The sequence below is a fragment of the Myxocyprinus asiaticus genome, chromosome 2 (genome assembly GCF_019703515.2).
Source record: "Myxocyprinus asiaticus isolate MX2 ecotype Aquarium Trade chromosome 2, UBuf_Myxa_2, whole genome shotgun sequence".
Lineage (NCBI taxonomy): Eukaryota > Metazoa > Chordata > Actinopteri > Cypriniformes > Catostomidae > Myxocyprinus > Myxocyprinus asiaticus.
Window position 1 is genome coordinate 58,856,744 of NC_059345.1, and position 16,877 is coordinate 58,873,620.

General features: G+C 36.6%; 1 protein-coding gene across 4 annotated transcripts in view; it reads left to right on the forward strand.

Moving 5' to 3' along the window:
- Positions 1–12,758, forward strand: part of LOC127450427 (ADAMTS-like protein 1) — a 292,344-nt gene extending 279,586 nt beyond the window's left edge. For 3 of the 4 annotated variants that reach the window (XM_051714544.1, XM_051714547.1, XM_051714548.1), the window contains 5 exons: positions 348–444; positions 4,961–5,141; positions 5,568–5,677; positions 6,752–6,972; positions 10,283–12,758. In XM_051714544.1, coding sequence (XP_051570504.1) covers positions 348–444; positions 4,961–5,141; positions 5,568–5,677; positions 6,752–6,972; positions 10,283–10,389 — 716 coding nt within the window. In that variant the 3' untranslated portion in view covers positions 10,390–12,758. Of the gene's footprint in view, positions 1–347; positions 445–4,960; positions 5,142–5,567; positions 5,678–6,751; positions 6,973–10,282 lie in introns of those variants that run through there. The other variant, XR_007898997.1, reaches the window with a different exon arrangement.
- The last annotated feature ends 4,119 nt before the right edge of the window (positions 12,759–16,877 follow it).

The window sequence follows — 16,877 nt, forward strand, 5'->3', positions numbered from 1 at the left end:
AAGCTGTTCTGGCCCTCTAGAAACTAGAAGAAACTAGAAAAATAAGAAGTGATGATAGCTCCACAAGTCACGCTGTTTTTAAAGAGGAAAAAAACACATATATGCTTGCAAAGACACAAGGGAGATTAAATAATGTCAACGTTTTTTATTTTTGGGTAAACTGTTCCTTTAATATCCTACTTTTTATTATCCTCTCATTCTTCTCAAAATTACATCAAAGCTTCTTCCAGATCTTTTAAACAAATTAAAAGAGATTATGACATGTACCTTGCAGTAATGTTATTCATTTTATTTTAATATTTTCACATCTTGGTTAATAGTGATTTTATTATTGATTTGTGTCATAGGAAGCTGTGTGAGCAGTGCGAGTGAGGGGAACAGTTCTGTGTGCTCAAACACGACCAAGCTGTACAACTTCTGCCATGGACAACAGTGCCCCCACAGGTACAAATATGGTATTGCAGAAAATTATTTACAGTTGAAGTCAGAAGTTTACATACACTTAGGTTGAAGTCATTAAAACTCATTTTTTAACCACTCCATAGATTTCGTATTAGCAAACTATAGTTTTGGCAAGTCGTTTAGGACATCAACTTTGTGCATGACATGAGTAATTTTTCCAACAATTGTTTACAGACAGATTGTTTCACTTTTAATTGACTATATCACAATTCCAGGGGGTCAGAAGTTTACATTCACTAAGTTAACTGTGCCTTTAAGTAGCTTGGAAAATTCCAGAAAATGATGTCAAGCCTTTAGGCAATTAGCTTCTGATAGGCTAATTGGAGTCTATTGGAGGTGTACCTGTGGATGTATTTTAAGACCTACCTTCAAACTCAGTGCCTCTTTGCTTGACATCATGGGAAAATCAAAAGAAATCAGCCAAGACCTCAGAAAGAAAAATTGTGGACCTCCACAAGTCTGGTTCATCCTTGGGAGCAATTTCCAAATGCATTAAGGTACTACGTTCATCTGTACAAACAATAGTACGCAAGTATAAACACCATGGGACCACGCAGCCATCATACCGCTCAGGAAGGTGATGCATTCTGTCTCCTAGAGATGAATGTAGTTTGGTGCGAAAAGTGCAAATCAACCCCAGAACAACAGCAAAGGACCTTGTGAAGATGCTGGAGGAAACAGGTAGATAAGTATCTATATCCACAGTAAAACAAGTCATATATTGACATAACCTGAAAGGCTGCTCAGCAAGGAAGAAGCCAGTGCTCCAAAACCGCCATAAAAAAGCCCAACTACAGTTTGCAAGTGCACATAGGGACAAAGATCATACTTTTTGGAGAAATTTCCTCTGGTCTGATGAGACAAAAATGTAACTTTTTGACCATAATGACCATCATTATGTTTAGAGGAAAAAGGGTGAGGCTTGCAAGCCGAAGAACACCATCCCAACCGTGAAGCATGGGGGTGTCAGCATCATGCTGTGGGGATACTTTGCTGCAGGAGGTACTGGTGCACTTCACAAAATAGATGGCATCATGAGGAAGGAAAATGATGTGGATATATTGAAGCAACATCTCAAGACATCAGCCATGAAGTTAAAGCTCTTTCACAAATGGACAATGACCCCAAGCATACCTCCAAAGTTGTAGCAAAATGGCTTAAGGACAACCATCACAAAGCCCTGACCTCAATCCGAAAGAACATTTGTGGACAGAACTGAAAAAGCATGTGCGAGCAAGGAGGCCTACAGACCTGACACAGTTACACCAGTTCTGTCTGGAGGAATGGGCCAAAATTCCAGCAACTTATTGTGAGAAGCTTTTGGAAGACTACCCAAAACGTTTGACCCAAGTTAAAGGCAGTGCTACCAAATACTAACAAAGTGTATGTAAACTTCTGACCCACTGGGATGAAAGAAATAAAAGCTGAAATAAATCATTCTCTCTACTATTATCCTGACATTTCACATTCTTAAATTAAAGTAGTGATCCTAACTGACCTAAGACAGGCAAATATTTCTACGATTAAATGTCAGGACTTGTGAAAAACTGAGTTTGAATGTATTTGGCTAAGGTGTATGTAAACTTCTGACTTCAACTATAGCACAGTGCCGTTCCACAGGATAAACATAAATGCACACCAGTTAAAGTACAATTCACTTAAATTTTCAGGTGTAGTTGCAAAATAAATTACTATTTCTGAGACCAGTAACAAGCTTCCAGTCTCTTCAATTAAAGAAATATTCGGGGTTCAATACAAGTTAAGCTCAATCGACAGCATTTGTGGCATAATGTTGATTTCACAAAAATTTAAAAAAAAATTATTTTGACATGTCCCTTCTTTTCTTTAAAAAAACGCAAAAATCTGGGTTACAGTAACTACGTTTCCATCCAAGGATTTTTTTTGAAAAAAGTTTTAGCGCATCAAAATTAAGCTGATGGAAATGCAAATTATCGCTAAAATTTCACAAGTGTCGACATAATATTTTTACGTTTGACTCTAGCGCATAATCTCTATGTCGATACATCAAATGTCACAAAAAACTGGTTTGGAAACACTTTTTGTCGAGAAAATTGGCATTAACGCAAAAATGTAGTGTCACATGACAGAATTTGCCCCAATCGTTAGCCTGTGTTAATCATGACGACAAGGTATACATCCTTGAAAGCCAGTTTATTGTACATGATTATGGATTGATCTGAATGGCATAAAGATCCGAATACTGCAAACATGACACTTCCAGGAGTACCAAAACAAATATCTCGTATCATGCACATGGACAAGTGCACGGAGAACAAATGAATGGCCACTGTTTGCGATTAATGTAATCGCGGTAGCCATCCGTTTATTTATTAAAGTTGCTTTTTGACACCATTCAAATAAATAGACGGCAGTCATGGAATTAGTCCACAATACAAAAAACATATCATTTCTGTGCACAAAGATGTTTTAAATTAAAAATAATTACACAACACTAGGAGAAAAGCTTCAGTGTGCTTTTTTGGAACACTAACAGCCCAATTCTATAAAATTATTGTTTATACTTTTGAAAAAATGCCGGCAAAATTCCCTATATTAAATTAAATAAATTACCAAACGAAAAATGCATTAAATAAAAAATAAAAAATTACCAAAAAAAAAAAAAAACAGGGCCATGATGATTCGTTTTCGGGTTGGAACCGATGGCAACTTGCAATAGGCGCAACATTAGGACCAATATTACAGTCTTATCAGAAGGGCAACTGCTCCCTTTTGATTGCAAATCCTCGTCTTCTGATTGCATTTATTTGTGAATTAAAATGACAGTAAGCTGGTTAATTTCAACGAATTGTCTCAATACTCTCCCCATTTTACCAAAACTTTGGAGGAAAAATATTAGGGACATCTGGCAGGCGAATTATCGATAAAAGGCCATTTGAATGGAAACAGGCAGAAGACGGCAAATTTCGGCAAAAATATTTTACGCATTTTCACATTATCGATAACAGAATAGCACGAAAAGTGGATGGAAACTAGGCTAGTGAGGCACTTACAATGGTAGTAAATGGGGCCAATCCGTAAACGTTAAAATACTTGTGTGGGTTGCACCAACAAGGATTAATTGTAAATGTAGATTAAATCAAGGTTTATCTGATAATTCTGTTGCACCAAATTTAAACATTGATTAAAAATAATCAGGGTTACATTTAAACCATTGTTTTGATCCTGATTTAAATTTCACAGTAAATCTGAATGAACTTTAATCCTGTTGCTCCATTACTTTAAACTCTGATTTAAATCTTAGTTAAGGATTAATTTTAAACTCGCAGCTGAGGTGGTTTAAATAAAAAACAAACAAACACATTAAATGTGAATGACTAGGTAAATGAACAGTCAGCCCTCTGAGAGAGGTTTATTATATTATTTGTGTTTATTATGGTCAGAAATCTTGGGCCGTTGGCTGTGATGCGTGCTTTCAAATTCGTGGTGCGAGTACGGTGGCTTGTCTGAGTGGCGCCATATTTACCCGCTTCCCCATCCTTTACATGCAAGAAAAAGCAGCCTGTAACAACAGTGGCACTGACACAAGGGGAGGCGGATCCGAGATCTGAGCGGTCCTTTTTCTGAAATTATGCTGCCATATTTTAAAGCTTGTGACATTGTACACGCTGCTTCAACATTTTCTTAACCTGCTTGATCAGCCTTGTGTACTAACGAGCTACCGCTAGGTTCAGAATCCATCATGGTGAAAAAATTAATCGCAGGTGAAGGTTTTAATTACAGGTTGCAAGATATATCTCTGATTTGCCAAACCGTATTTAAAATTAAGTGGTGCAACGCAACTCAAATTAAAATAAAATGTGGATCAACAAGCCCTGGATTAGCTCTATACTATGCTTAATTAAATCCTTATTGGTGCTACTGTTTCACAAGTATAGCCACAAGACATAAACAATATGAGTGTTAAAATGATTTTAGCATGATAAAATCGCTTACTAAGCTTTTCTGTGTAAAGTTATATGCTATTTTACCATTTAGTTGCCATGACGATATAACGCTCCCAGTCCCACAAAAATTACGATTTAAACAGCTTTACAGCTCAGATAAGACACAAGTTTTAACAGATTTAATTTGTGCTTGTAAAAAATTGTAAGCTTCACATTTCTCCCTTTAAACCCTCCATAAACTGGCCCCTTTTACTTTCATTGTAAGTTTGATTTTTGCTTCTTTTTTTTTTTTTTTTTTAAGTAAAGGAGGGACGAGTGGAAACAAATTTAAATGGTTATCAATACTACGCCACAAATGCTGTCGATTGAGCTAAATTGTATTGAACCCAGAATATTCCTTTAAGTTATTACATTCCTGTGACAGCAACTAAACAGCCTGATTTCATTCTTCTATCACAAGTGTCTTGTGTTTATTATGGATATCTTACCAATAAGAGATTATCTCTTTTTGTAAAGCCAAGTAATGACCAGGAAATCTTTCATTCTTTTACTTTTCTTCCCTTTGCACACAGGTGGCAGTTGTCCACTTGGTCATCCTGCTCTGTGAGTTGTGGAGGAGGGATTCAGAATCGCAATGTAAGCTGTCAGGAAGCTCCAGGGGGATCAGAGGCTTGTGCCGGGAGGAAGCCAGCAGTAACCAGGCACTGTAACCTTCAACCTTGTGTTGGCTGGACAACCACTCCATGGGGACACGTAAGTATTAGATCACTTAGTCCAGTGGTCATTGAACAACCTTGCTAACGATCATTATTATAATATTATATAATAATCAAGTAAATTTTCTGTCCCAAACAAAACTAATGTCTGTATGGGGTTTTCCAGTTTGAGCAGATTTTGAATGCATGTTTAATGGCTGTGATGCTGTTCTTAATTAATGTTCTTTCACCTCTAGAAAAAGTTGCATTTTCATTGAATATAAATTTAGATTCCATTATGAGAGTTTCAATTTCAAATTTCCATAACAGGTTTATATTACTATCAAATAATGTCTTAAAGCAGTTACTCAGTCCCCCAAAGTATTATTTTAGGTTATAAGACAGCAGCACAAAAATTAATACAAATACACCCTAAACTACTGTCTTTTTCATTCATTTTTATTCACTTTTATTTTCACATCAGTGCCAAGGTCATTGTGTTGGACCACGCCAAGCCCTTCAGTATAGACACGTGTTCTGCCAAGAAAAGAACAGCACTAGAGTGGCACATCGAATGTGCAGTAGTCAACCAAGGTAAAGTATGTGTACAGTAGGTATACTTGCTCAAACTCAGATTGCCAAAACTGTATAATAATCAGGGATAAGCAGATGTGAATATAAATATTAAAGGGATAGTTCACCTAAAACTGAAATTTCTTTCATCATTTACTCATTCTCATACTATCCCTGATGTGTATGACAATGCTGAACACAAACAAAGATTTTTTTGAATATCTCTAGATCCATACAATGCAAGTGAATGGTGGCCAGAACTTTGAAGGTCCAAAAAGCACATAAAGGCAGCATAAAATGATCAATAGGACTCCAGTGGTTAAATCCATATCTTCGGAAGCAATAAGATAGGTGTGGGTGAGAAACAGATCACTATTTAAGTATCCTTTCTTTACTATAAATTTTCTTCCCTGCCCAGTAGGTGGCAATATGCATGAAGAATGTGAATTGCCAAAAACAAAAGAAGAAGAATATGGAAGTGAAAGTGAAGTGAGACTTAAATATTGATCTGTTTTATGCTGCCTTCATGTGCTTTTTGGAGCTTCAAAGTTCTGGCTACCATTCACTTGCTTTGAATGGACCAAAAGAGCTGAGATATTCTTCTAAAAATATTCTGCAAAAGAAAGAAAGTCATGCACATCTGGAATTTTCATTTTTGGGTGAACTATCTATTTAAGTTTATAAGTCTCAGTCAGGCTGCTGTGTGGTGTTTGCAAAACTATTTGCCAATAGGTTAAGAAGAACCAAAAAAAATATTCCCTTTGAATTAAGCTTATTTTTCTCACTGTATTGGCAATTATTATTATTATTATTATTATTATTATTATTATTTTCAAGCATAAAAACAAGAAAATATTCTTCAGTTGGGTAGGAAAAATAACATTTAAGATATAGTCTTTGAAAATAAGTCTTATTTTCTCAATTTTGCTTCTCAAGTAAATGTATCTTATTTTAAGGATGTTTGGATCATTTTTTTTTTTTCACAAATATTTTTTGCAGTGACTCATTACAGTTAAGATTCTTGGTGGAGTACAGAGACCTGTTATTTGGTATTAGGGCTCAGTGTTTTCATTTATTCATTGATGTCCTCTTCAGGCCTGCTTCACAGCGTAACTGCATGACAGAAGCGTGTGCTTTGCAGTGGCGAGTTGGCCCCTGGACCCATTGCACTGCCACATGTGGTCGTCATGGATTCCAGTCCCGTCACGTCACTTGTGCCCATCGGCGAAGTGGGAAGCCAGCACGTGAGTTCCACTGTGCTTGGAAACCTCGACCAACCAGCTGGCAGCGATGCAACATCCTGTCCTGTGGGAGAGGTAAATGTACATAGGAAAGAGTAATAGAATGGCAATTTGCATGAAATTGGGGGTCCTGAACAGCGGCCTGGATGATTTTTCCTGATTGGTCAGAATGCGCAATGACACTTACCATCCTGATGTCAACAGTCACATGATACTGGAGAAATGGCTACAGGAATAGCAATGACTATGAGTCATTAGTAATTGGAAAGTGTATATTATATTAAAGGGATAGTTTACCCATAAATGAAAATTCTGTCATTTACTCACCCTCATGTCATTTCAAACCTGTATTTCATTTTTGAGTGAACTATTCCTTTAACCATACGCTATGTATCAATGCCTATTAACATTTCTCAGTGCAAGCTATTTTCATCCAGATCACTGTTGAACAACTTAGTCTCATAGAATGAACGTTACTTAACTACATTTTTGCAAACTGAGTTTTACGTGCCGCATTCTACATTTCACCGCAGCTTCCTGGTGAAATTAACACTAGAGGTGTGCGTTTTATTCACGTTCACACAAATCATGAGTACAACGGCTGATTATGACTTTATAAACACTTGTTTTTTGCTCTGTTACTCGCACACTGCCATGTTATAATATCAAAACACTTTTATTCTAACGCATTATTTGAAAAACAATACATTTAAGGCTTCTATGAAAGACACACATACATTTTAAACACTTATTCAAGTGTGATTAACTTCTGTGGTAGTTCACCTGATAGAGTGTTAGACTTTGGACTCGGAGGACCGAGGTTTGAGCCCAGCTAAGCACTAAAGCTCACACGTGAGACGAAAATGTCAAAGAAGCGACACAAAATGACATGGTTGCTTCAGAATATGTGCTTTTTATGTTGCATTTGTGACAAGAACACTATTGGTTAGGATTAGGTGTTGGTTTAGGGTAAGGATGTCTGTTTTGTTTACCTCTCATTTATATTTTAGGACACTATTGGTCAGGTTTAGGCAAAAGTTTTAGGTTATGGAAGTGTTTTTTAAACATCTAAAATAAACCTTAAAAACCTTGTCTGATTACAACATAATTGCACCCGCTTTTGGTGCCCCCTGCTGGACATTTCACTGGGAAACTGCAGCCAAATGTGTATTACAGCATGTAATTTTGGTTTGCAAAAATGTTGCCATGGTCACGTAAATTTCATGAGATCAGGCTGCTGTTGAAGCTTACACATACAAAAGGCGTTGTCATGTGGTACGTTAATTTTACTTTTCTCAGCGCTGTTTGGGATTGACCAATTAGTTTGTCGTGGTGCATTTTTCTTTAATTATTAGATAAAGATTGCATGGAGCAGATATAAAATTGTATCTCAGTTACCAATCCATCAAATTAATCGATTTAATAAGACAAAAACGTCTTTTTCTGAGATGATCAAAAAAGCTTTTGAGGCTGGTAAAGGAAAGGAAGACACCTTTGTTTCTAAAAAACAGTTATTTGCTGACAGCATTTGCTACCAAATGGGTTAGTTACAAAAACTGTGTAGTATGTGCACTATGTCAAAGTCCTTTTCAAGGCAAGTCTGTCCACCCTGCAGTCACCTTGGGAATGCTCCAGGGCAGCTATTTTCTATGGATACAAACAGCATGAAAGTACAGCTACTATCTACTTGAATGGGAAAAGACAGAAATCGACTGGTCAAGATTACAATCAAAGAAATTTAAATTGTCAGTACAATTTGACAACAATGGTATCATAAATTGTTCTTCTTTACCTCAGATCACTCAAAAAAACACTGTTTTTCAGGCTGGTCCAGCTAATGTGCATGCACGTTCCCAAGTTGATTGACAGATGATGTCTGTATCTAAAAGGTGATTGGCTCTTTTATCTGTAAGGCGAGACTTCTGTTTCTACATCTGCCATGCTGGATGTTCCAATTTCTCCCATTAATTTTAATACAAGTGCTCTGTCTCGGGCTAAATAGTCTCTGACTGTGTTCTCTACTGTATACTGTATACTAAGTAACAATGATAAGGGAGAGAATATATGAGTTTTGAGGATACAAAGAGAGTAACATCCTAGTCTCTTATACATCAGTGAATATTTTACAGGATGAATATTTAAATATTAATAATATTAATGACTAGCATTATTAATAGAGATTATGTACATTAAGACTATAATATACAAAACATAATCCTGTGTAAGATGTTACATAAGTTATTTGTAATATGTGCAAGATTGAGACAAATAAGCTTCATAAATCATGTATCATCGCAAGGATTAAGAATTATACCAAAGTTCAGTAGCATAAAAGGGATGGTTCACTCAAAAACGAAAATTATCTCGTCTTTTTCTCACCCTTATGCCATCCCAGATATGTATGCCTTTCTTTCTTCTGCTGAACAAAAACAAAGCTTTTTAGAAGAATATTTCAGCTCAGTATGTCCTCACAATGCAAGTGAATGGGTACCAATATTTTTAAGCTCCAAAAAGTACATAAAGGCAGCATAAAATTAATCCATAAAACTTTAAACTCGCTTTCTTCAGTAGGGGCCTGGGTAGCTCAGTGGTAAAATACGCTGGCTACCACCCCTGGAGTTCGCTAGTTTGAATCCCAGGGTGTGCTGAGTGACTCCAGCCAGGTCTTCTAAGCGACCAAATTGGCCTGGTTGCTAGGGAGGGTAGAGTCATATGGGGTAACCTCCTCGTGGTCGCTATAATGTGGTTTGTTCTCGGTGGGGCGCATGGTGAATTGAGCGTGGTTGCCGCGGTGGATGGCGTGAAGCCTCCACACGTGCTATGTCTCCGTGGCAGCGCACTGTCTCAGACGTGGAGGCAACTGGGATTCGTCCTCCGCCACCCAGACTGAGGCGAATCACTATGCGACCACGAGGACTTAGAGCACATTGGGAATTGGGCATTCCAAATTGGGAGAAAAAGGGGAAAAATCCATGTGAATCACCAAAAACAAAAGAAAAAGAATGTGAAAGTGGAGATTTATAGTGAAAAAATACTTAAATATTTATCTGTTTCTCACCCACACCTATCATATCACTTCAGAAGACATGGATTTAACCACGGGAGTCTTATGGATTACTTTAATGCTTTTGGAGCTTCAGTGTTTTGGTACCCATTCACTTGCATTGTATGGACCAACAGAGCTGAGAAATTCTTCTAAAAAACTTTTGTGTGTGTGTGTTCAGCAGAAGAAAGAAGGTCATATACATCTGTTAAGGCATGAGGGTGAGTAAATGGTGAGAGAATTTTAATTTGGGTGCCCTGTTTATTTAAGGGTATATTGTCATGAAAAGTATACAATCCACAGAATGGTTACTGTATTCTAAATTGTGTTGTGTGATTACAGATGAATGTCGGGACAGCACTAGGTACTGTGAAAAGGTTCGACAGCTAGAGCTTTGCCCACTGCCCCAGTTTAAATCACGCTGCTGCCAATCTTGCAAAGACACCTGAGGCTAAATATGGATGGAAGTACAGAGAAGGGCAGAGAACATTTAGAAAACAAGGAGGAGATGACCCTAGTGCCCACTAAGCAACCCAACACAGACCCTCAAGGACCAGGGGTTTGTGCTGAGTTATAGTAACTGGGATTGGTGGATTCGAGAGAAAACAGCTCCCACAAGCAGCCCTGTAAAGAATATAAATAGGAACTGAACACACATATATATTATTAATAAGACTATGACCTTATTTTGACTTCAGTGAAGGTTTCGAATAGATTTCTTTTTTCTTTTTTATGTGTTGAGTATTATGGTCTGCAGATATGTGACTTTTGTTAGTGTTCACTGGATGTTTATGACTCTGCTCCCGCAAAGACACTGTCAGATATTGTAAAGATCTATAAACTGGAGTTTTGCATTTTATATGCTTAAACCACACCACTGGGAACATAATAACGGCCAAATTTTGGAAGACTGTCATTATGATATCTACCATGCTCTCACTTTTCAATGTTATTTGGAAACCAATTTTATTTACTTCACCCCCAAAACCATGTCAGATGGAATCGTTGAACATTTTTGTGTGTTTAAATCAGCCTCTTATCCAGATGGTCTTTAAGGATGGGTATCCATGATAAAGTGCTAAAAATGTAGCATTACCTTTGAGAATGTGTAATTTTATTTTAATTTAAAGACTCTTTGACACAGAGCCATCAACAATGGCTAAAATTATGCATACCCTTCATGCAAAGTGTATAGAGGTACAACAGTTTGTTTCTGGCATTCAGTGTATTTTATTTTTATGTAGCACTAAATCTTTGCCAAGTTCTGGTTGACACTTAAAGGGATAGTTCACCCAAAAATGAAAATTCTCTCATTTTTTTAATCACACGACTCCATTGGTTTAATATATGTCTTTAGAAGCTATATGATAGGTGTGGGTGAGAAACAGATCAATATTTAAGTCCTTTTTTTACTATAAATCTCCACTTTCACATTCTTTCACATTCTTTCACATGTTGAAAGATGTGATTTTTGGAGCTTGAAAGGTCTGGTCACCATTCACTTGCATTGTAAGGAGCAACAGAGCTGAGATATTTTTCTAAAAATCTTTGTTTGTGTTCTGCAGAATAAAGAAAGACATACACATCTGGCATGGCATGAGGGTGATTAAATGATGTGAGAATTTTCATTTTGGGTAAACTATCCCTTTAAACCCTACTAACACAAGGTGTTTTGAAGGTTCACAAAATTCCAGACTTGCGCTATCACACTTTTAAAGTTTACAGTGGAACATGGCAACACCAATGTTACTGAGAGCATATTCAATTAACCAAATCCTTGTGATCCAGAAAGCTAATATTCAAAATCAAAATGACATATTGCAGCTTAAACATACACTGATTAGCCACAACATTAAAACCACCTGCCTAATATTGTGTAGGTCCACCTCATGCCGCCAAAACAGCACCAACCCGCACCTCAGAATAGCATTTTGAGATGCTATTCTTCTCACCACAATTGTACAGAGCGGTTATCTGAGTTAAAAACAGACTTTGTCAGTTCGAACCGGTCTGGCCATTCTCTGTTGACCTCTCTCATCAACAAGGCATTTTCGTCTGCAGAACTGCCGCTCGCTGGATGTTTTTTGTTTTTCGCACCATTTTGTGTAAACACTCTAGAGACTTGTGCGTAAAAATCCCAGCAGTTACAGAAATACTCAAACCAGCCCATTTGGCACCAACAATCATGCAACGGCTCAAATCACTGAGATCATTTTTCCCCATTCTGATGGTTGATGTGAACATTAACTGAAGCTCCTGACCCGTTTCTGCATGATTTTATGCACTGCATTGCTGCCACATGATTGGCTGATTAGATAATCGCATGAATAAGTAGGTGAACAGGTGTACCTAATAAAGTGGCCGGTGAGTGTATATATATAATATATATTTTTAAGGACGGTATTGTATGTGAATGCACCAGAAATATTATTTATATTTTTGCATTAAATGTTTTTTTTTTGGTGTTTTTTTTTACAAAAATAAACTAGCTTTGCTAGAAAATAATGTCATTCAATGTGAACGTTACTGATTAGTTTTTGATTATCAACCTTTGAGGCTTCCAAAACTATTCTACACTATCTCTGACTATCACTCTCAGTCAATTTTTTGACAAACCCTGCCCTGCCTTTACTGACAGAAGTACTATGCTGCTCTTTGGCTGAAAAACCTAGACGATGAACATTTAAATTAACTGCAAAGAATCATATGTAACATGATTATTGGTGCCAGATGGGCTGGTTAGAGTATTTCTGTAACTGCTGATCTCCTGGGATTTTCACACACAACAGTCTCTAGAATTTACTCAGAATGGTGCCAAAAACAAAAAAACATCAAGTGAGCAGCAGTTCTGTGGACAGAAATGCCTTGTTGAAGAGAGAGGTCAACAGAGAATAGTCAGACTAGTTCGAACTGACAAAGTCAATGGTAAATCAGATAACCGCTCTGTACAATTGTGGTGAGAAGAATATCATATCAGAATGCTATTCTGAGATGCGGGTTGGCGCTGTTTTGGTGGCACAAGAGGGACCTACACAATATTAGGCATGGGGTTTTAATGTTGTGGCTGATCGGTGTATATAGTGTTCCTTTGAAGCGCAATCCAAAATTTGCTAAACATGCCAGGTTCATATTAGTACAACAGTTATAACTGATATCAAATAATACAAATGAGTTTATGTCATTCTGTTATGATCCCAGCAATGTTTACAAACACAATACTCTAGTTTCAAGTGGGGTTGTATAATTACAGATGACAATATCTCTCAAACCCTCCAAAGTCACATCAGCAGCTGGTTTCAGTGTCTTACATTATGATTATGCTTTTGTTTTACAATAGCAGACTATTGTATCATGCCCCAGAAGTCATTAGATTTCACTGGACAGAGAAATGGGAATCCTGGGAATCCTGAACATTTTGCACTTGATATTTCAAAGTCCATGTTAAAAATTGAGACTTGACTGTTCTTTTTTCACCTTCTAAAACTTTTGTTTTCTGTCCTTGGTAATTGATGATGAAGATTTAACCACTGTCAGATGTGCATGTTTTTGTAAATACTTTGTTTCTAGCTGAAATGTCAATTAACTACCTTTTCTAAAACAGAATTACAATAGTTGCAAATACATTAGCAAAGCATGGTTTCTATTCTTCTCTACAGAAACCAATTTATCCTACACAAAAAAATAAATGGGAAATGCTTGGACATGATTAAGTGTTGTCACTTACACAGCATACTCTGTAACTACTAAACGAATCCTTTGAAACCATGGGATTTGTTTATTTAGGCAATTATTCAAGTCTTAAAAATATGATTGTCTTTTTTTTTCCTTTTTTTTTTAAACACAATTAGTGAGCTGTCTTCATTTAGTATTTATTATTTTGTGTTATTGCAATTTCTTGTCAATGAAAACATGTTTGGATGTAGTTTTTATTAATATTAAGTTTGTTTTTATAAAATATATATTAAAAAAAAAAAATCTATGCATGCAGCAGTGTCCCTATATTAACTTTTTTGTTCTGGTTGTCATTGTTAATAATTGGTCATCTTGTAACTAATAAATTAAATTACATTCCATACATCTGGTTGGTGCACTGTTGATGTAATCCACATATTTATGGATAGGCTGACACTTTTAATACTTCATTTTCTTGATTGCCATCCAAATAAATATTGGAGGAAAGTGCTGCTAAATTACTGCTCATCATAAATAACTTTTATTGTAGAGGTTTATTTTTATTCCCTGAGTATAAACTTGCTGCAAAATATTAGTCACTGAATTTACAGAGCTCCAACAGAAGGTTTAAGCAGAGTCATTTAATAAAAGCATTTTTCACAATTGTGCTTCACATTACACAATCAATTTTTTCCTTAATTGAAATACATTTCAAACATCCAAGAATGGCATCCATAAATAGCCTTTTGAAACAGCCGGGATGCAGTGGAAAATTCTGCACATTATTCCCTATACAACAAAACAAAAAATAAAGAAGTGCAAGAACTATGAGGCTCCAGCATTTCTACAAGAAAGTATATTTTATAAACTAATTAAACATTTGTTTGTGAACAATACAAATCCAATAGGCCTATAATGGTATAGTTAATATCTTTATTTATACCATATTTTATATCTTTAAAGGACATTGAGAACCATTATTTTATTTTTTTATTTTTTACTCAAACAAGTGAAACATCACAATTAGCTATTATATTGTGCCTTTCTGGGCTGATATATATATATATATATATATATAGTACTGTGCAAAAGTCTTAGGCACATAAGATGTTTCACAAAAGCATTTGTCTTAAGATGGTTATTTACATCTTCAGCTTTAGTGTGTCAATTGGAAATATAAATGTTAGACTCCCAAACATTACTTTTGCAAATAGAAAAGATTAGAATAGAAGAACAGGGAGCCCTGCAACAGATGTCATGGCCCCCACAAAGCCTCCCACTGAACATCCTGTCAGTCTGAGATTACATAAAGAGACAGAAGCAATTGAGACAGCCTAAACAGATAGAAGAACTGTGGCGAATTCTCCAAGAAGCTTGGAATATCCTATCTGCCAACAACCAAGAAAAACTGTGTCCAGGTGTACCTAGGAGAATTGATGCTGTTTTAAAGGCAAAGGTGGTCACACCGAATATTGATTTAGCTTTTTTATGTTTACTGGACTTTGTATGACATTAAGTGACAAATGAAAACTATTTATGTCATTATTTTTGAAGACGTGTGTGTGTGTGTGTGTGTGTGTGTGTGTGTGTATGTGTGTGTATATATATATATATATATATATATATATATATATATATATATATATATATATATATATATATATATATATACAGGTGCATCTCAATAAATTAGAATGTCGTGGAAAAGTTCATTTATTTCAGTAATTCAACTCAAATTGTGAAACTCGTGTATTAAATAAATTCAATGCACACAGACTGAAGTAGTTTAAGTCTTTGGTTCTTTTAATTGTGATGATTTTGGCTCACATTTAACAAAAACCCACCAATTCACTATCTCAAAAAATTAGAATATTTTGACATGCCATTCAGCTAATCAACTCAAAACACCTGCAAAGGTTTCCTGAGCCTTCAAAATGGTCTCTCAGTTTGATTCACTAGGCTACACAATCATGGGGAAGACTGCTGATCTGACAGTTGTCCAGAAGACAATCATTGACACCCTTCACAAGGAGGGTAAGCCACAAACATTCATTGCCAAAGAAGCTGGCTGTTCACAGAGTGCTGTATCCAAGCATGTTAACAGAAAGTTGAGTGGAAGGAAAAAGTGTGGAAGAAAAAGATGCACAACCAACCGAGAGAACCGCAGCCTTATGATTGTCAAGCAAAATCGATTCAAGAATTTGGGTGAACTTCACAAGGAATGGACTGAGGCTGGGGACAAGGCATCAAGAGCCACCACACACAGACATGTCATGGAATTTGGCTACAGTTGTTGTATTCCTCTTGTTAAGCCACTCCTGAACCACAGACAACGTCAGAGGCGTCTTACCTGGGCTAAGGAGAAGAAGAACTGGACTGTTGCCCAGTGTTCCAAAGTCCTCTTTTCAGATGAGAGCAAGTTTTGTATTTCATTTGGAAACCAAGGTCCTAGAGTCTGGAGGAAGGGTGGAGAAGCTCATAGCCCAAGTTGCTTGAAGTCCAGTGTTAAGTTTCCACAGTCTGTGATGATTTGGGGTGCAATGTCATCTGCTGGTGTTGGTCCATTGTGTTTTTTGAAAACCAAAGTCACTGCACCCGTTTACCAAGAAATTCTGGAGCACTTCATGCTTCCTTCTGCTGACCAGCTTTTTAAAGATGCTGATTTCATTTTCCAGCAGGATTTGGCACCTGCCCACACTGCCAAAAGCACCAAAAGTTGGTTAAATGACCATGGTGTTGGTGTGCTTGACTGGCCAGCAAACTCACCAGACCTGAACCCCATAGAGAATCTATGGGGTATTGTCAAGAGGAAAATGAGAAACAAGAGACCAAAAAATGCAGATGAGATGAAGGCCACTGTCAAAGAAACCTGGGCTTCCATACCACCTCAGCAGTGCCACAAACTGATCACCTCCATGCCATGCCAAATTGAGGCAGTAATTAAAGCAAAAGGAGCCCCTACCAAGTATTGAGTACATATACAGTAAATGAACATACTTTCCAGAAGGCCAACAATTCACTAAAATTGTTTTTTTTATTGGTCTTATGATGTATTCTAATTTTTTGAGATAGTGAATTGGTGGGTTTTTGTTAAATGTGAGCCAAAATCATCACAATTAAAAGAACCAAAGACTTAAACTACTTCAGTCTGTGTGCACTGAATTTATTTAATACACGAGTTTCACAATTTGAGTTGAATTACTGAAATAAATGAACTTTTCCACGACATTCTAATTTATTGAGATGCACCTGTATATATATATAT